At 54.6% G+C, this 20,371-nt stretch overlaps 1 protein-coding gene across 1 annotated transcript; it reads right to left on the reverse strand.

The window, feature by feature from the left end:
* Positions 1-3,341: 3,341 nt before the first annotated feature.
* RND2 (Rho family GTPase 2) lies at positions 3,342-19,681 on the reverse strand. The gene is made up of 5 exons (XM_034070002.1): positions 19,527-19,681; positions 19,348-19,435; positions 8,068-8,177; positions 5,417-5,551; positions 3,342-4,724 (listed from the first exon to the last, which is right to left on the reverse strand). The coding sequence occupies exons 1-5, from the start codon at positions 19,626-19,628 to the stop codon at positions 4,476-4,478; spliced, it is 684 nt and encodes a 227-aa protein (XP_033925893.1). The 5' UTR covers positions 19,629-19,681; the 3' UTR covers positions 3,342-4,475.
* Between the last annotated feature and the right edge of the window lie 690 nt (positions 19,682-20,371).

Here is a 20,371-nt window from a genome sequence, read left to right on the forward strand (position 1 = left end):
TGCTGGGGGTCACCGTGCAGGGAGGCACAGTGTCACTTCCTCATGCTTCCAGCCGGTAAAATCTGGAAACCAACATCTTTGCATGAAATATCTCTAACTGATCCTGTAAATGGAGGCAGAAGGCTGGGAAAGGGTAGCCACTGACTGGAATTATGTCAGCACTATGGGATATAGGTGACCTTTTTCTTGCAACATGTCCTGGGCATACTTCTTAGTCTTGAATTCAAGTAGAAACCCTTCAATTCTTGTGATGGGACAGAAATGTGCTCCTGAGACATGGTTTTCCTAAGGCAAAGAGGTTTGCCAACTGCTTAAAAGGGTTTTCCTTTCTCTGAAATACCCAAAACTTATAAAGCTCATAACTCCAAATGAACTGTGTACAGAGCAGCCGGACCTAGAGCTAACCGATGGGAGCATCAGGGACAAAGGAGACAGAGACAGAGGTGCCTGATGAGGTGCTGGAGCCCTCCCTGCTGCAGACCACAGCATGGTGTGAAGGTGCCTAAGTGGGCCTGAAGGAAAAGGCAACTGCAGCAACACAGCCTGGTTCAACAGCCTAAAGCATAGACAGAGCCCGTGTACTACAAAGAGCTCTACTAGTAGTCAGTCATGAAGGATCCATGCAGGAGCCACTCTTCAATCTCGGTTCTGATGTCAAAGCAACAGGCCAGGCTTGTTCCACTACCTGGCTGTCAACAAGCTGACTCAAAGAGGAGGAGGAAACTTCAGCTGCATCTTGTACATCATTATCTTTCCTATCTGCCTTTGTGCCTCCCCTTCCGCCTTTCTATGGCGATAAACAAGAGCCAAGAATGCATTTGTGCAGCACAGGCAATAGCAAGAGGCTCAGGGAGGAGGTTCTGTTTAAGAGCCTCCCCAGCCAAGGCCTGGCCGGCTGGTACCTGCAGAAAATGTGTTTCATCATCTGTGTTAATATTCAGGCCATGAAGTCATCAGCATTTGTATTTATTCCTTTATATAAATGGAACAAGCTTCCCAGAGCGCTGCTGCTGACAGCACATTCCCTCGAGGAAGCGTTTGCCGGTTTGCATGCATACATTTCAATGAATTACAATGGGCTGATTGATGAAATGAAATCAGATGATTAATTAAGTGACAGTTGTAGGAATCAGCCGGGGTCAGAGGAAACACATAGCAAAGGCAAGTGGTTCACTTACAATTCCATTTTCACTTTGGTGGTTCTCAGTCACTTCTTAGATATAGGGGGGTTTAGCCCTGAAAACCAAAGGAGAGCCAGGAACCCCAGACTCTCTGTGCTTCTCCTGGTGTCTGATCCATGCGCTGAGCCTGGCATCTCTTTTCCACATTATCCATTTGCCATGACTGTGAGGGGTTAATGGTGCTGGTTAGAGCTGAGCACAGTCAGGTTCCTGTGTTCACCTCTTCCCATCGATGCACAGGCACAAATTGCAGCACTGACACTGGCTCTGCTGCAGTGTCACACCAGGCTGTGTCCTCATGCATCTGCCTTCCTCCCTGTGGCACCTCCTGGTGCTCTTTCCAAACCTCTGAGCACAAAATAGCTGAAACCAGTCCCATGCTTAGTATCTGCTTCAGTAATAGCTGGGGAATGTTGCTGAGGTAGGGATAGGATCATCTAAAGGGCATGAGCAGCCTGGTAGAGTTGTCTGAGGGTCTAACCTTTCAGTAGTGTGTGTCTGTGTCCTCACCAACCCAGCTTGGACTCGTGTCCAGATTCCTCCTGGAAACCTGTGCTCCAGTGTGCTGAAACGTTGGGATTGCTCCAGGCTGCTTTTGGCTCGAGCACCGAGATTGCTGCAAAGAGCTGGCAAATGCCAAGTGATGCTGGGGCCACAGGAGACAGGAGTAAGGTGGGTAAACCCCATTCAGGACCTGAGAGGCCCAGTTCTTGCACCTTTGCTTTGCTTCTGTTGCTTGAGTGACCCCTCATGAGCCCAGCCCAGGATGGTGCAGCCCTGGTGTCAGCCCTCACCTCCCCAGACTTCTCCTGCAGTGGGGCATCGCTACTGGTCCTGCTGCTCGCATCCTTCCTCAGAAGCTGAGGGTTTCCAGGCATCCTGATGGGGAACTATCCCTGCAGGAGCAGCAGGTGCAGAGCTCTCCTGGGGGAGCTCTGGCCTTTAAGAGGGTTACCAAGGTCCCACACTCAGGAGCAGACTGTTTCCTGCAGTGATGCAGACTGAAGGGGCTCTCTGTCCCACCCAGCGAGCTGCTCATCCGGCCCCATGGAGACAGAATGTTTTCCTAGCAGGACACCTGCACTGGCAGTGCTGCTCATCGACTTTTCTGTAGGCAGTAATTAGAGGCCTCAAGTCCTCCCCACTTGTCTTTTATGTGTCAGTTCCACTTCTTCCATCTGCACGGTTTTGTTCCTCTCTTCTCTGCGCTGACTCATCTGCCACAGGCAGCCCATGTGTGTGGAGCCTCCTCATGTCCCATGCAATCGAGCTGGAGATGTGCACTGCACCAGGATGGGCACCGTGGCGAGCTGGCATTCAGCAGCACAGAGAAAGCTGAGTTCACACCATGTAAGCTAGAAGCAAGATCCAGCACTCCCAGTTGAGCAAGAGCTCTCAAGGCTGTGATTTAGACCAGAAGCTACTGGTAGTGACTGGAGTCATTCATTTGGGGGAACCTGATTCCCTCCATTGGCGATGCAGGAGTCAAGGGTACCCATCCCCTAGCTAACACCCAGCCCCACCAGCCCACTGTAATGAACAGTGTTCATGCAGCCCACTGCTTCTGAGCTGCAAGGCTTGATACACACACACGTTGTGCTTCCTCTAGCCTCAACAGCACTGCGCCAGCTTGCTGCGTGTGTCTGCATCAGCACAGCATCCAACACAGCACAAACAGTCCCTAAACTGAAGATGGGGATGCTTGAGGCCCTCCTGCACAGCTCCACATTCCTCCTGCCTGATACCTCCAACCTAGAGCCATATTGGCACCATGTGCACTGCAGATGGAAGCAGCAGAGAACTGACTGCTTGCTGCTAGGTTTGAAGGACCATCAGCATCCTTTGTTCTCTGCCTTTCTCAGTGGGTGTGAAAGGACAGGCTGCAGGGTCACAGCTGTGATCATCCACCCAAGACAGGCACAGGCAACCTGCAAATGCTCCACAGCATTTGAGGATGCAGGATGGAGTAAGGTTATTCAAGGCAGGTGTTTCAGCCTCCAAATGAATACATGCAGCAAAGTCCTCTGCTCTTCTCTCAGGTGTGCAAGTGTATTTCAAGAGCTAGAAAGATGCATTAGGCCACAAATAGCAGCTGTGCAGCAAGAGATCATGAGAGGATGCCTGGTTCTGGCTATGACAAATGAACAGAGTCAAGAGCTGTGCATTTTCCAACAAGGTTTATTTGTTTTCTGAACCCACTGACACAGCTGGACCTGGCAATGGAGCAGATTCTTTATTCCTTAAAGTGTCTATGTGACATGAAGTCAAGGCGAACACTGTAGTCAAAGGCATTTAGAGAGGACAGCAGCAGAAGCAATGGGAGGTGTGGGAGGAGGCTTCCAGCAGGCAGGAGGGGAACAAGCACCTTCCCTCCCACAGCCACAGTGGAGACAGGGTGTAATCCTTTTGGTTACCTGGACCAGACAAACACAGCACCATGCAACACAAGCTGCAGCTGGGAATGGGTGGAGAGCAGGATAGGGATGGTGATGGCAGTCTGCTGCCTCGGAAGCGTGGCAGGAGCAGGCTGATGAGTAACCAGGCTGTCAGCAGCAGGGACACCAGCTCCTGAGCGGCATCTGCTTGCTGAAGGGAACCACAACTTGTAGGATGCAGCTACTGGGATGCACCTCTGCCCTGGAGCCAGATCCACTCTTGCTGCATTTCATATGGAGTTCAAGTACCTAAAATAGCACCTACAGCAGGAGGTGGGCTGCTGTGGTGCCTTGTCGGGTTAAGGTTCCTTCCCAGGACATCCCATCCCTCCCAGCTCCGGCCCAAACCTGCACCTTCCATGGTGATTTGCTGCCCAGCCTAGCTCAAGGCAGCATCACCTCAAACATCATTTCTCTTCTGAAGGGAGGTTGGAAGAATACCTTCTGATTGCACTCTGCTGCTGGCAACAGCACCCACCTCCCACCCTCCAGCCCAGGTCCCATGCAGCACCACGCTACAGGTGTGTTTTAGCTGCACACCGGAGGCTGGGCCATGGCAACAGGAGGGGTGGCACACACAGCATCACTCCTTCTCACTCCGTTTCACCCAGTCACAGACCTGCCAGCACCCGAATACTCCTCTGCCAAGTGTCTCCTTCCCCCCAAGCAACCCACGCAGCAGCAGCCAACCCAGAAGTCTCCATGGTAAGGGGCAACTTGTGCACCCCTGTTTGCAGCTGGGACCTTTGCTCAGCCCTAGGGACTTGAAAGGCTTTGGAAAGGCAGGCTGGCAACGCAGCCTCGTCTCCACCAGTTCCTGTACAAATGGACAACACACACGCGCTATTTACATGGGGTTTCACATGATGGAGCAGCTCTTGGCGCGGTCTTTCCTGATCTCGGTGTCGCTCAGGAAGTCCGTCCTGCCAGGCATCTGAGACACCCGCTTCAGTCCCCGTTTGGAGTTGCTGCGCTTCAAGTTCTTGTGCACCCTGTTGACGGAGGCGAGCGTGGTCACGTGGAACACATCCCGCACGCTGTTCTCGGACACCTTGGAGGAGCATTCTGCATAGGCCACGGCCCCGATCTGCCGCGCCAGCGCACTGCCCTGTGCTCCGGAGGGAGAGGGTTAGGGTTAGGACAGCAGCGCTCTGCAGGAGCATCCTTTACACAGCAGGGCAGCGCTGTCAGAGTGCCCACGGTGTTTGCTCATCACCTCTAAAGTGCTGTGAGAGCAGCAGACACAAGGGTGGCCTCCCCAGCAGACGGTGCTACCAAGTGCCTGTCACCAAGGCAGTGCCAGCCCTGCAGCAGGGTCCTGGACAGCCCTGCTTCCTAGGGCAGTTACCTGGGACCTGCTGTGTACAGTGCAGAGCAACCCAGAGTGCACCAAATGCTGGGGCTGCAGCCAGCCCATAGACACTGCTGGGTCCACTGAGAGCCACAGCACATCCCAGACCTCCTGGCTGTGGTTCCCCCACCCCCAGCAGTGCTCCCCAGCAGCAGTCACTTGGAGCTGAAGAGGCTGCAGGAGCACAAGGCTCCCCTTTAGCCAGTCCAACTTGTCAAACCAGGCATCCCCACTGCATCCGAGGGAAGACTTGTCAGCTACTAACAAGGAGGCTGTTGTGCAGAGCACCAGGAATAGGCCAAGGGCTGCCAGAGCTGGGGAAGGGTGCTGTTAGCATGAGCAGCTCAGCACCCACGAGCCAATATAAACCAGCTTCAGACCAAGACCTGGGCACAGTGGGTCAGTTGCTGCTGAGCTTCCCCATGCAGTGGGGCAGCTGCTGAACGTACCTGCTCGTGTGTGACAGGGATGAGGCGCTGCTTGGAGAGCTCTCGCAGCGTGTTCAGGTCCGTCCGCATGTCCAGCTTGCAGCCCACCAGCACAATCTTTGCATTGGGGCAGAACTCCTGAGTCTCCCCTTGCCACTGCAGAGGAGACAAGAGGGAGAAGGTGCACAGGGATGAGACACTGGAAGAGGTCACAGTCCCAGGGAGCTCTTTGCTCAGCACACCCATCATTTGCTTGGTACTGGAAGCCACACGTTAAAGACATTACAATATTTAGGGCATAACTACAGCCAGGGAGATGGAGGATTGAAGCAATGGCAGGAGAAGGCCACACCAAACATCCACTTCCTTCGCACCAACGGCTCCTTTCAGAGTTCCAAAAGTTAATGCCCAATTTGCAGCTAAGTGGCTGCAGCAGTAAATCAAACCATCACCTATGACCTCCCCCAGGGCAGAACCCATCAGCCTGTCAACATCCTGCTTACTGATGCAGTGTTTCCAAAGGAGGAGGCAGATGATAAAGGCAGATTACCCCTGGCTAAGGATGTCACTTGGAAACAGCGATTCCCTGCTGCACTGACTGATGGTTAAGCATATGCTCTAGGCAATTAGAAGGGGAAAGAAAACCAAGCCCACAGCCCAGTGTCCATAAACTGGTGGGGAGAGGCAGTGCTAAGAAGGACCCAAGTTTCATTCAACCAGTATCAAACCAAAGCAACTGCAAAATACCAGGAGATGGGCTCAAGTGTCTTCACCATGAACCCAAATCCCCTGCTGCCAGGGACATCCATCCCCACATCCCCAGCACAGCTTCTGGTGCCAAGAGCCAACACAGCCACAAGAAGAGGAGGATGTGGCTCTTTCAGAGCAGGAATTCAAGCACCCTCATTTACCTGAAGGATGGAAACTCTCAAAGGGACTGAGCTATGGGGTCTGTTCTCAGCAGGCAGGGGTCAGGGCTCTCTGGGATGATGCAGGCTCCCTCCTCTCACATGATTGACTCGAGGGAGCCAGAGATTTGCTGCGCTATGGAGAGTTGTGAGAATGAGGGCACCACCCCACAGAAACCTGCTTTGTATAGAATGAAGAGCTGCTTGTTTGCCTTCTCCTTCCCTTCAGACGTACACGCTGCACAGGCAGCCTGGGCACCACAAGGGCAGCGAGAGGAATAAAGATGTCCTCTGCTGAATTAACAGTTTTGCCTAAGGCTTGCATAGGGAGCCTCACTTCCCTGCTTCGCCTGATATCAAAAGCTAAAACCCATTTCAGCTTCCTGGTGTCTTCGGAATTTTCCTCACCCTCATAGGCTGCACCAAAGGAAATGAGGCATCTGCTCACTTAAGAAATCCCCTGTGAATTAGGTTTTATTCTAAGTCATCGTATCAAAAAGACATAGCCTAACAGCACTCAAAGCATCTGCGAGGCTGCTCAGGGAAGGCCAAGCACTGAGCACTGTGGACTCACATGAAGAGTGTGAAGAGAGACATAAATAAATCCCAACCCCAGCTAATTATTGATGGGTTTGCATCTCATTAAGGTCCAAGTGATTTGCTTGCATTATTATTCTGCTGACTGCCAAGCTGAGCTGGGAATTCTTTGAGTCCACATGAAACGCCTCCTTCCACCCAGCACGCTCAGCACCCCAGCCCTGCTTCAGGAACGAACACTGAGCCATTGACCGAGTTATCTGAAGGGTCTTTGTCCCCTCACCAGGACACTTCGGAGACACAGACCCACTGCTCAGCCCTCCCAGCGACTGAATAAGAGGCACTTGCTCCAGCACAACGTCTGGCAAGATGTGGAGAGGCCGAAAGGGGCAGTCAGTACAATGGGACTGGTTCGGACAGTGGCCACCCAGCCCAGCAGCCTGGGACCCACTGGGAGCAGCCTCAGCATCCCTGCTCTGTCGTGCTTGTCACACCTCGTGTCTCAGAGCCTCACAAATGAGATGCCACTGAGCTCTGTGAGGGCAGAGGATGCTCCATGCCCCATGGCCATGCAGCCCAGTGGCACTGGGCCATCTCGTTTTATTCATTCACAGCTTTGAGATTCAGCACCACAGCTCTGGACCCTTCTTGTCGTCAGGCTACAGGAAAGTGACTGATGCCTTTCTTACTGTGCAGACACTGAGCTGAGGGGACAGCTGAAAACCTGAGCTCTCTGCTTGCATGGAAACAGCACCAGGGGCCACTTCCCTACTGCTGCAAGCAACCCAGAGCATACCCATTGGTGGTTACACTAACAAGAGATGCACAACACCTTCCAAGGTCTTCATGAAAAACAGAACAAATGCCCTGCACTTCTCTGTCCACACATTTGTATGTATGCATACACACAGATCTCCCCCTCTCCATGCTGCAAGCTCCCATTCACTGGGCTCCTTTCAAATGGAAATATCGGCTTTCTGCACAGACCATGGAGGGATCAGCAGCATCCTCATCTGAGCACAACCATCCTCATCTGAGCACAGCCATCCTCATCTGAGCACAGCCATCCTCATCTGAGCACAACCATCCTCATCTGAGCACAGCCATCCTCATCTGAGGACCTTAAATCCAGCCAAGCTTTTTAGCCCTGATGGCAGTCCCAGGAAGCAGGACTGGTGCTGCTGCAGAGGCCCCATCTCACCAGGCAGAAGCACGTTGGACACTCACCTTCTTGAGCACACTGTCGAGAGTCTCCGGGCGGCTGATGTCAAAGCAGATGAGCACAGCATCCGAGTCTGGGTAGGCCAAGGGACGGACGTTATCATAGTATGCTGAGCCTGAGGAGAGGAGCAGCCTGTGAGCAGAACATCCCACCCCACTGATGCTGCTGCCTGAATGGGCAGGCTGGGACCCCCAGCCCTCTGCCAGGCACTGCAGGCACTGCCACAGGGTGCAAACTGCTCTGCCAAGAGCCAGAGGACATTGACCCAAACTTTCCCTCAGTGACCAAGCACTGTTGGGCTCTGCAGAGGACGTGGTCCCTTTGTTTAGGTGCGGAAGTCAGAGGTTTTGTGCTCTTGCATTTATCCCTTTGCAGAGTGGAAATAAAGGCAAGGTTCGCATCCCTCTCCCTCCCTAATAAACATCTGGCAAGGAAGAAGTGATGGAGTTGTGATGCCAGAGCATGCTGAGATGCCAGAGCTTGGAAGGGCTGCAAGGCTGAAGAGCAGCACATGCCTCTCCACCACTGCTGTTGTGTGTATGGATCCTATTGTCATGCAGTTGCTGCACTACTAATGGTGGAAAAGTGCAGCTGAGAGAAGACAGGGAACACTGTGCTATTTTTTATCCTCTCTAGCTATCTTTATACACGAGAGCCTGCTCACATGGATGGTGAGAACTGAAGTCAAGTATAAAAAGAACTGCCTTGTACTCTGGATTTGTGCTGGGAAAAGTCAGGCAGATTCTTTCTGGTACATAAAAGATGTGGCAGGTTTTGGTGAACAAGCTGTAAATTGGAGGGGATGATGTATTCTGTGGGATTTCTCAGTGAGCAGGCAGAAAGCTCAGCCTGAATCCTGCCCAGCTTCTGCCACACACACACCTTCAATGAACATTCCAGGCATTCAAGTCATTGCCCCACAATGATATTGTTTGAAGTGTGGTCTGTGTGCAACTGCAGATGCCTCAGCCAACAGCAACGGAGCAATCGGCTCATTGCTACTTAAAAACACTGATTCGGGTTTGCATTGGGCTTTACAATGGGCTTCAGCTTCCTGGAGGGATGAGAAGCAGATGTTTGTTTATGCAAAGGGGAAGCAGAGACACCAGAGTCCTTGTTGAATCTGCTCCTCCCAAAGGATCGCCCACCCCAAGGCCAAGGGAACCGGATGTGCTTCCTGCCATGGCCCCTCAGGATGCTCGGCCCAAGGCACTTTCCCACCCTGGGAAGAGGTGGAGCACCCAGAGCAGGTGTCAGGTGGCTCCTTGATGAATTACGGACCATGGTGGCTGGTGTATCCCGGGAATCTGCCTGGGATGAGCTGAGAGCAGAACAGGCTGATCCACTGTGGGAGCTCCCACCCTGGCTCTTGTCTGCACAGGGGCACACAACTGCACCCATCACAGCAGGGTACAGCCCCTCCAGCACAGCAAAAGATGCCGTGTGTGCCCTGCAAACACCCCAGATACCTCTGCAAAGCTCTGCCAGGGGAGCAGAGCCGGCCGTGATGGCACAGGGCAGGCTGAGGGCTGCTTTGTGTCTTCCCAAGCCCTTCCCAAGCTCCAGAGCATTTGGATCCACAGCAAAACCAGCTACAGGTATCTCCAGACACCACACTGCTGCCAGCCCCCAGGAGCAAAGGCACCTGGCACATCCCTGCTCCCATTGTGATAAGCCACAGCGTGGGTCTGTGTCCCTGCAAAGGCACCGGGAGGGGCAGCAGTTGGGATGCAGCACAGAAGAAGCAGACCCTGACCTGTGCAAAGCGCAGCCGTGTTCCTAGAGGGAAAGTCACGTTCCCTGCATGGAAAGCAGCCAGGCCCCAGGCTGGTACCCAGCGAGGTGACTCCACATCCCAGGCCCAGCGATCTCTGCCCTCGCTTCAGGCTCAAGCTGCTCCCGAGCATGAGGGGCAGAGCTGGCCCCGGGGAGCTGCTGCAGCCCTGCAAGGTGACCCAGCTCCCCCCCAGGCAGCACCGAGCTCCCCTTTGAACCGAGCTGTCGGGCTCCTGCCTGCTGCGGGTTTACAGGATGGGATGCGAGATCCAGCACTGATCTGCACTTGGATTTGCGGAGTCCTTCATCTGAGCCATGCCCTCTCCCCAGCGCACATTTGGGGATCTGCCTCCAGACTGGGGCCCCAGCGCATGCTGCAGGAAAGCATTCCCACACACATCCTCTCCCTGCAGCTCCTCCGCTTTACATAAACACTGCAGATAAATCTGCCCCCTCCCAGCCCAGGAATGCTCCTTTTGTAGAGGTGCTTCTGGCTCCATTCAGCACAGACATTGCCACAGCAAACTGTATCATAGCAACTTGCTGCTCCCTCAGCAGCCAGCCAGCTCCTCGGCACAGAGCCCGCAGCCCCTCTGTCACCCTGCAGAGCCACCGCCATCCCCACCCCAGTGCCAGGAACGGTGCCAGCATCCAACCTGGGACTTGATGCTGCTGGGTCTTTATTGAATCAGGAAATCCCTCTTGGGAGATTATTCCTCCAGTTTTTGCATCTGTTGCTTTTTCGTTGAGGACAACAGCTAAAAAGAGCCACCCCAAAACACAAAAGCCTCCCAAGGCCCCAGTGCCCTCAGCTCCAGGTCTGCAGTTCTATTGCTTCTGAGCACTTGACACCTCCCAGATCCTCCAAGCAAGACCCTGCAGAGGCACTTCCGAATACACAGGAACCCGGGATCCAACCTTCCTCCACTGCATGAGTCACTCTCCCACTTGGCACCCAGGTTTGCAAGAAACAGACCCTGTGAGCATCTGTTTGTGATTAAATTGGAGCAACCAAAACCCAGCTTAAACATAAACCCACGCAGTTGTAGTCTGAAATCCAGGGCGGGTGCACCAGGAGCAGCTCCTCAATGCCTGGCACTGCCACTCAGAGATGCCACTCACGGGCAGGGGACTGCAATGTGCTGTTTCATCTCTACCAGCAGCGTTAAGCTACATTTGTTCCCTATTAGCTGTCCTGAGAGATAATGAGCCTCCTCCCATGGGCACCCTCCTTCCAACAATAGCATATTACAAACCAGGAAAGCAAATACACATGCAGAGCCATGCTCTGCTCCGTGAGGGGCTCCTGCAGCCCCAGCCAGCTCTGGCTTGGAACAGAGATGAGCACTGCCAAGACATGCACTTGCCTTGGAGGACCCGCTGTGAACCCTCCCCATAGAGCCAGTGATGCTGTGGCACATGCGGCTTTCTGCAGGAACAGCCAAGAGCATCCTTCACAGAATGAAGCAGAAATACATCCCAGCTCTATTGGCTGCTGCATCAACGAGCCCAAAGAGCTCCAGGTTACCTCCCTGGGCAGCAATACCTGTGGCTTCAGAGACTACATGGGATGTCTTCTTTGCTAGGCAAATCCCACTGCCAGCTCAGCCAGGCCTTTGTCCTCTGCCAAAGCAGAGGCAAGGCAAAGCTCTCTTGGTATCCTCTCCCCATGCATGGCAAGAAGCCTGCACCACTTCTCAGCCAGCATCAAACACAAGACTACCTCCTCCACTGCCATGGGTCCAAATCACCCTTCACTGAGCTTCACCAGCCACATGGTCCTCCAGTGCTTCCCAGTCAGGGCTCAGGTCCCTGGGAGCTGCTCAGCACCAGCACACATGCTCAGGGTTTCCTGAGGTTATGCAGGACTTTCTGGAGCTGAATTCACAGCTTTCAGTCGTAAGAGGAATTCATCTGAGCAACTGCTTACTAGAAGCAAAGGCTCCGCATGCAGAGGCACAGCTCTGAGCCCCCTTCCCACCTCCCCACGCTGGGCAGCTGCAGCAGAGCTCTAATGTGTGAGGAGGATGCTCACATTCAATCACTGCACACTTTCCACACCTGAGTGCTCAAGACCTGGTTAATATTACATGAGGTGTCAATGAACACCATTACTCATTCCTCTGCCAAGGCAGATGATGATGAAGGTGTTAATAATAATAACAACATATTTCATTTATAGCACACCATTAAGACGGAAAATGAGTCCTCTGTGCAATTCCCAGGGCAGGAACAACACACCCGGCTGCTCCGCAATGGGGCTGCAGCTTCTGGTGGGTGCCCCCATCCTTCACCCAGCTCCAGGGCTCCCCAGTGCAGGCACAGACCCCGGCCAGCCCAGCCCAGCGGGGCCAGTCCCTATGGAGAGCCCGCAGGAATCTCAGCTGCTGTTCCAGGCCATCCAGGATGCTCCAGAGCTCCCGTTTCCTCTGCAGATGCAACCAGAGGGCACAGAGTCATCCGAAAATACTTCCCACTGCTCGAAAAGGGGAAATGGGTGCAGGGAAACAATGGTAGAGTCTACAGCAGAGGGAGAGGAGGAATTCACCCCAGGGAACACTGGAGATCAGAGTTAAACAGCCCCAGAGGTCATGCCCGGTCCCTTTATCCTGCTGGGGACAGACTATGAAAGGCATTTTTCTTCCATGATCCTTTTACCCAAGCTGACAAGCAGCTCCCCATGGCCCACAGGCAGGGGCAGCGCTGCGGATGCAGGGCCCTGCCTGAATGCTTCAGTTGCCTTTATAAAGGCAGAAGGCAAGATTTGAAAGAGAATGGCTCTGCATGCCTGGCACATGACAGAGCAGGGTATGCAAATACCCTCCTCCCTCCCTGTGTCATCAGTGCTGATGGAGGCCAAGCAGCAAGCCACTGCAGCCTTCCAGACTGCAATGGATGCACACCACAAAGATCTGAAGCACCCCGAGTCCAGAGAGCGGCTTTATCCTCAGTGTGAACCAGACCCTCTCTTCAGAAAGCAAAGCAGAAGGTTTCTTTGTCTGAAGATTGATAAACTGCTGCAATATTGCTGAGCACCCTGCAGGTCCCAGCTCAGCCACACTCAGAGCAGCTTAAAGATCCCCAATCCCCCCTGGCTGTATTGTCTGGAAGGGGAGGATCGTGCAGATCCCACTGGTGTCAAACACATTTGTGACACGGGTACAGTGCTCATTAGAGGCCAGCTTGGAAGAGGGACAAGCGGCAGAGATGGGAATTAAAACACCAAAGCACTGGTGACAGAGACACTGGTAGTGACAGGTTCTGGCTGTACCGAGTCCAAAGACAAGGCATCCAGCAAAGCTGGAGCGAGGGAGAGAGCAGCAGAGGGAACTGCAACTACCCCTAGTGCAGGCTTCCATGGGACACTGAGCAAGGCACAGCCATGTGCCATGTATGTACATGGGCATGCACAAGCTTCTCTCATGGCTGGACCATGGCATTTCTCTTGCACAGCATCCCCACAAACCCCTCAAGTGTGGGGAAGAAGGAGGTTGTTCCATGCCCTGGAGCAAGCAATCACCTAGAAAATGCATGACTGAAACAACTGGTCCTCATCTTGGACCATCAACCTCTGCTCCCAGCTCTTACAGTGCCCATATGAAAATGAGTAAACTCCCCAAGAGCCCAGCTGGCATGGATGCAGGATGGACATGATCGGGATGAAGGGAACAGTATTAGCATGGGCTGAGGTGGCATTCCCAGGCCCCTCTCCAGAGCTTATTACTGGAAACCTGTCTCTCAGGAGGAGGCTGTTCTGCTGGATTCCCTGGCAGGGGAATTCCCAGCCCAGGCAGGCACAGGGTCCTTCTGCCTCATCCGGATCCTGTGCCCTATCTCACATACGCAGGTTCTTAGAATCCCAGCCTGGTTTGGGTTCAAAGGGACCCTAAAACTCCTCCAGCTCCAACCCCTGCAATGGGCAGGGACCCCTTCCACTGGAGCAGCTGCTCCAAGACCCTGTGTCCAACCTGGCCTTGAGCACTGCCAGGGATGGGGCAGCCACAGCTTCTCTGAGCACCCTGTGCCAGCGCCTCAGCACCCTCACAGGGAACAGCTTCTGCCTAAGAGCTCAGCTCAGTCTCCCCTCTTCTACCTTAAGGTTCAAGGAGCTTACTCAGACACAAACTTCACTCTGGTAACTGAAGGAAGCTCTGGAAGCTCCTTGAGGAAATCCCCACTGGCATCTCTGGGGCTGCAGAGGCAGCCTGAGCAGCTCATCCAGGCTTCTCACTCCCATGCTGGAAGTCATCCCTGAGGCAGGGGACAAGGGAGACAAATGGGAGCCAGAAGCCCCTTCCTGGCACTCTTGCCATGTCACAAGGGCAGCCGGCATTGCCACAACCTGCCTGTCACCCTTTCCCTGGGTACAGCAAGCCCTAGGAGTGGCAACAGATTCCCACAGCAGAGCTTTGGCTTTGGGGAACGCATCCGAGGGCTGCACAGACACAATTATCCTTATGCAAGGTTGCATGTTCCAGGTCTGCTGTGTGTAAGCAGCAGACCCCTCCCTGACTGCTCAGCTCCCAGATAAGGCTTTTCCCCGCAGCAAAGGCTGGGCCTGTGCACTCCTGAAGTTCAATCCAGAGGAGATGCAATCTTCAGAGCATGGGGCAAGATGAAAGCTGCGCCCATGCCCTCACTGCCCATGGCAGCAGGGGGATGCTGCCCGGTCCTCCCCAGCTCTCCCTTCCACAAAGCCTCCTGCCATCCCAAAGGCCACTGGAACAGTCTGGTGGGGCAGGAGGAGCATCCCTGGCACCAGGCGGGGTGAAGGCTATTGGAAAGGCAAGTCAGCACAAGCAGAGGCCAGGGTGTGACTGCGCTGCTCCAGGGAGTTTCTGCAGGTCTGTGTGTGTGACTTCCTCGATAAGAGGCTTCCACTTACCCTAAACATTCATTAAATCAGTGTTAAAGCAGCATCAGGAGCCACAGGGCTGACAGAAGGAATAGGGAGAGCCCAGCAGTGCTGTCCTTGCCCACGGGAGAGCATAGATCAGCTCTGTGCTGTGGGAAAGGGGCTGCATTCAGAGCCGGGAGACAACCCACCCCCAAGTCAGCCCATTCCTGCCTGCACGTTGTCACTATGGCACCTCACCAGGATACCCCACGGAGGCCAAGCCTCCCATATCCATAAGGGATGAAGGACGAGGCTGCCCTTGTGCAAGGCAGTGCAGGAGCAGCAGCCTCCAGCTGGGCCCCACTCCCTGCCCAGGGACTGTCCTGTCCTGGACCCTCAGGGGCATCCTCCTCCCATTCCAGCACAAGCATTGCTTCTGCTGCAGCTCTGTGAGCCTGTGCGTGGTTCCTGACCTGCCTGGGAACGTGACCCAGCTGCACATATGTTTAGGTTTAAGCATGGATTTGTGCTGAGGCAGAACAGAACTCTGCTGGTTTCGGGCTCCCAGCCTCAACCCGGAGCATGGGAGGAGCTATTTTGGTATGGAAAGGGCAGCTCCACATGTTTTTCTCTGCCTCAGAGTGCAAGTGGCATTGAACTCCTTCCCAAGAGAGAATTCACTCTTGCACACTGGAAGAGGCAGCCATGGCAATCCCCGAGCCCCACGCTGGGAATCCAGGCACAGCCTCAGCATCCATGGAGATGCCATTGCTAAACTCGGCCCCTTTCAGCTCTAATCTAATCAACATTCCTGGGTAGTTCCCCTAAAGAAGGATCTGTTATCACAGTCTGTAGGTTCCCACACAGGCCATATGAAGGCAGACTGTTTGCTGAGCACAGGCAAAGAGGGAGGTGGAGGGGGATTTGCAACTCACTGTGTTATTCTTGACTTGAAAGCACATCTGCTTGAGAGACAGAAGCTCTGGCAAAGACCTGGCAGCCGTGCAAGTCCCCTGTTGTGAGCTGCAGCACTGCTGAACCCATGGGCACTGATCTCTGCAGTGGCACAGGCTGTGGCAGACACTGTGGCTATTGGCAGCAGTGCATCCTGCTGGTCCACAAAAGGACAGGAATGGCCTCTCCAGCAGCTTTCCAAGGCAACAGTGATAATGTGCAAGGCCTGGTCCCCCTCACCCTGAGCCACTGGCACAGATGCCCCTACCAGAACCAGGCAGCTTAACCCTGCATCAGGATCTGCATCAGCAAAGCAGCTACATGGCCTCAAGTCACATCACTGCCTTGCCTGCCTGCACTCTGAGGACACAGAAGGTGGACAAGAGCCTCTGGGCACAAAGGGCCGTGAACCAAAAGCACAGAACTGAGCCCAGGCTGCCAAGCAGAGAGCAGCTTCTTCCCCATCATTACTGGAAACAAACCAACCCCCTACCCAGGTAGAGAGCAAAGCCTCAGACCTGCCAGCTCTGGTGCTGGAGCACCCTGGCTGTGCCCATCTCTCCCCAGCAAGGCACCGGGTTGGCCTGGGGCTGTGGCAGTGCATCCATGGGCAATGCCTGAATCCCTCTGGGAAAGCATCAAGAGCTGATCCCTGGGAAGGAGGGAGCTCAGGAGCACTGGACACCTGCTGTCCCCAGCCCCACAGGGAACACAGGTACTGCATGGTGAAAACGAACCCGCCCAGTGCACACCTACTGGTAACTGCTCCCCCTTTTACACCTCTGAAGCACAGAAATGAAACTCGCCTACTCCTTGTAAAGCAGCGCTGGTGATCAAAACCATCCATCCTCCCTCCACCTGGCCGGGGCTGGGACCAGCACTGCGGGTCTGGAAGGCACCCAGCCCTTTGGGAGCAGCACTCCCAAAGCCACCAGGCATCCTGTCAAACAGGAGTTTCACCATGCCACAAGATACCAGCACCGCGCCACTTCTGCACTGAGCACGTTTGGCCAACAGGCAGCAAAGAAAGAATTTGCCATAGCAAGAGCAGGAGGAGCAGCAAAGCACCGTGTCCCCTGTAAGGCTTGGAGCAAAACACCTATCTATGCTGTGTGCCTTTTAAAGGAAAACAGAGCCATTTGGGAGCCATTCACTTCTCCATCACTTCTGTTCACCCTATGGTAGCGTTTCTCTAACCAGATTTACTGCCTGGCAGCTGCTGATGTCAGAATCTGCATTTGCCACTTAGCAGGAGGGGCACATTCCGTCTGAAAGTGTTTTCCAGCACACCTCTATCAGCCCCAGGGAGCAGAAACATTCCCGTTTGTATGGGGTCAGCAGCAGGACTCCAGGCAGGCCATGGCCATGCTTGGTCCCAAGGAAGGGAGTTTTGCACGCAGCCTGTCCTTGCCCTAGCACTGCTGCTGGACGATGCTCAGCTCACCCTGCACAGCTTCCAGAGCCTCCAACCACCTCCACAACTATGGAGCAGGAGGAGCTTAAATGAATTAACTCATAGCCAGCTCCTCTGCCCAGGTCTGGTTTTGGAGGAGCCCTTCAGCTCCAGTCACTCAGCAAAGAGGTGGCAAGTGTTTAAAGTAAAGCAATTGAACCAGGGTGATCCTGATAGGAGGGGGGAGAAGATTCCCAGCACCTCCCTTCCCTCTCTTGCTGGGATGGAATTCAGCAAGAACAAGAACCCCCTGTGTGCAAAGCTGCTAAAAACGGACAGGAGGTAGCAGAGGGACAAGGGAAAGTGCATCCCAGCGCCTGTCATCCTGCATGAGGGCAATGAGCTCCTCTCAAGCTCCTCAGCTCAGCTGGTTCACTGTTGTGGCAAAGTGCTTTTACCAAAGCTCCTGCTCACAAGTGTCTCCAAAGGGTACCAATAGCAGCTTGCAGTCTACAGCTGCAAACACCAGTTTGATTATGAGGGTGCATTGCTTTGTATGACCATTATGTGAAGAACTGGCTCCTATGTAGTGCAAATCAAAGCTACAACAGAAAGGAACTTATCTGCAAAACTACAACAAAGCTGTTAAAAAGGTCTTGCACTTTTCCATAAGGAGAAGGGAAAAAAAATCAAAGTCCATTTTGTCTTGGCTGTAGAGATAAATATTAGACAAACTTACGTCTTTTGTTGAATTTTGTGACAGCATCAGATGCAGGTATCAGATACTCCTATACAGCTTTAAAGACTTTCTATCATAGCCTTTTCTTTTGACATTTGTAAGATCAAAGCCAAGCATTCTGGAGAATTCCTGAAAAGCAGACAAGTCATCACACGCACTTCGACACACACAGGGAAGTTTTTCGTGTCAAACAGACACTTGGAGCACAGCCACCCTAACAAAGATGCTCCTCGCAGCCCCTTTGGCAGGCTGCAGAAGTCCCCAAGCTATGGGGCATCGCGCTGCGGGTGACACACGGGGTCACCCTCACTCCCATGCACCCCGATAGCACTCACCCCACTGGAGCAGCGCCAGCTTCTGTGGGAAGGCCCTGAGGGACCAGGGTGGCTTTGCTGTTCCCATGGGACTTGACACAGACACGCCAGCCCAGCACCATTCACCACGGAATGATTCCCAAGTCACAGCCACTGCTCTGCACTTCGGGCACAGCTCCCAGTCAAATGCTGAGAGCCAATGCTTCATCCATAGCCCCAGTACCAAAAGCTGCCCTAAGAGCCAGCATCTTTGTGGCTCGCATCCCAGCACACATCGTGTGGGCAAAGCAAAAGACCCATTTTCATCTCAGGGAATAAAAAGCAGCAAAAGCAAGATCTCAAGGTTCAGAAAGGCCCAGAGCAGACTCAAACACATTTTACATGCTAAAGCTAGTCCAAGCCTCAGTAAAGCTGCTACTCCAGGTAAAGCTGTGTGCATACTACAGCTGTAATCTGATGGATGTACGATCAGAGCAAGGAATTTGAGTGTACAAGAGCCAAGAAAGTCCTAGGTCACGTTTTAATTTGCTATTGCTATTGGACATTGAGAGGACATAAGGACTCCAGAAATTACAGGGAAAGCATCAGCAAGTCTCTGATGTATGCACATTAACATAGCTCAGCATTCAGCTGCACCATGTGTATAGAACAGCCTAAAAAGCTTGTCAGGGGCAAATCAAAAAGTGCACGTGAACTTTGCTGGATGCCAGCATTTTTATTAGCTTTGCATCAAGCACTTCGTTTGCAACTCCCTTGCCCCATCCCTGGATGGGGTTTGGAGCAACCTGGTCTAGGGGAAGGGGTCCCTGCCTGTGTCATGGGGTTGGAGCTCGATGAGCTTTACAGTCCCTTCCAAACCAAACCGTTGTGCGATTCGGTTTAATTTGCCCCTCCATACAAAGCAGCACGAAGTTTGGGAAGGGCTCCGATGGGCTGAGGCTGCTGGGACAAGGCTTCATGCAGCATCACAACAGGACATGAAGAAGCACAACCAAACCAGACCAAAAACCCGGCCAAGAATCCCAGGGGCTCCGCGCAGAGGGCAGTGAAGGGCAGCGCATTGCTCCCCACGGCGAGGGCTCTGCTCTGCCTGCGCCTCACCCGCTCCTCGCCTCTCGCTCGGTTCATCCTTGCGCGGACACGGATGCGGCATCGGAGCCGCCCCAGCGCGGCGGCGGAGGCTGCCCGGGCCCCGGCCGGGGGCTCACCGGCTGCTGGAGCTCAGGGAGGGGGAGACCCCGTCCCGGTCCCACCGCGCCCCCCCCGGCCCACCTGAGGTGTCCCACATGTTGAGCTCGGTGCGCTGCTTGTCGATCTCGAAGCTGGCCGTGTAGTTCTCGAAGACGGTGGGCACGTAGCTCTGGGGGACGGAGGGAGAGCAGAGGTGAGCAGAGGTGAGCCCAGCCGAGCGCAAGCGAGCCCGGCCCCCCGCGCCGCCCGGCCGCGCACACCTCGGGGTAGCAGTCCTTGGCGAAGACGTGCAGCAGAGCGGTCTTGCCGCACTGCGTGTCCCCCACCACCACGATCTTGCAGCGCGCCAGGTGCCCCTCCATGGTGCGGGACCGCGCCGGCCGCGCCGTCGCTTTACCGGGACGGCCCCAGCCTGGCCGCGCCCCCGGCCCCGGCCGCACCAACCAGGAGCGGAGCGGAGCCGGCGCTGGGCAGGGATGTACCGCCCCCCCCCCTCCCCTCCGCCCTCCGCTGCCCCCCCCCCAGGCTCGGAGCAGGGGCCAGAGCCGGGGGTCGGGCACTGCCCCGAGGGGGCTCCCCACGTCCGGCCCCGGCTCCCCAGCACCGCGCTGCCGAGCGCTGCGGGAGGGCACAGCGGGGACCGAGGGGCCGCGATCGCCCCGGTCCCTGCGCCGGAGCTGTCCCGGCCCCGGGGTCCTCCCGTCGTGGCCCAGCGCAAGGAATGGGGCTCGTTCCCCCGAGGAGTCCGGCGGAACGGGAACTGCCGGCATTTCATCCCGCTCCACACGAGCTTCAGCCGGTGCCCGTGAGTCAGTGGCCGTGTGGAGGCTGCACCAGCCGGGGCCTGGCTCACGGCTTTGTGCAGGGAGAGCAGCACCTTGTGCCTTCCATCCCCCCAGGTCCAGGCAGTGCGGCTGGAAATCACAGCCAGCCATTTGAAACAGAATCATTGAGGAAGCAAAGGCTCCTGTAGTTACTGCTGCTGCTTTGCTGGCCACGCTGCAGGAAGATTTCCCATAATAGCAAACTTTCATTTGCTAGAGACAAGCTGTCACAAAATGCAGTGAAAACAGAGACAATGAAAACAAAGCAAGTCTTAAGGAAC

Source organism: Melopsittacus undulatus, chromosome 17 (genome assembly GCF_012275295.1).
Source record: "Melopsittacus undulatus isolate bMelUnd1 chromosome 17, bMelUnd1.mat.Z, whole genome shotgun sequence".
Classification (NCBI taxonomy): Eukaryota; Metazoa; Chordata; class Aves; order Psittaciformes; family Psittaculidae; genus Melopsittacus; species Melopsittacus undulatus.

Excerpts from the sequence above, each read along its gene's own strand:
- RND2 (XM_034070002.1), bottom strand. The coding sequence starts at position 19,628 with ATGGAGGGGCACCTGGCGCGCTGCAAGATCGTGGTGGTGGGGGACACG. Across the intron at positions 5,552-8,067 it reads TCGACAGTGTGCTCAAGAAG|TGGCAAGGGGAGACTCAGGA; the intron begins GTGAGTGTCCAA and ends TCTCCTCTGCAG. Across the intron at positions 4,725-5,416 it reads TCCCTGTCACACACGAGCAG|GGCAGTGCGCTGGCGCGGCA; the intron begins GTACGTTCAGCA and ends TCCGGAGCACAG.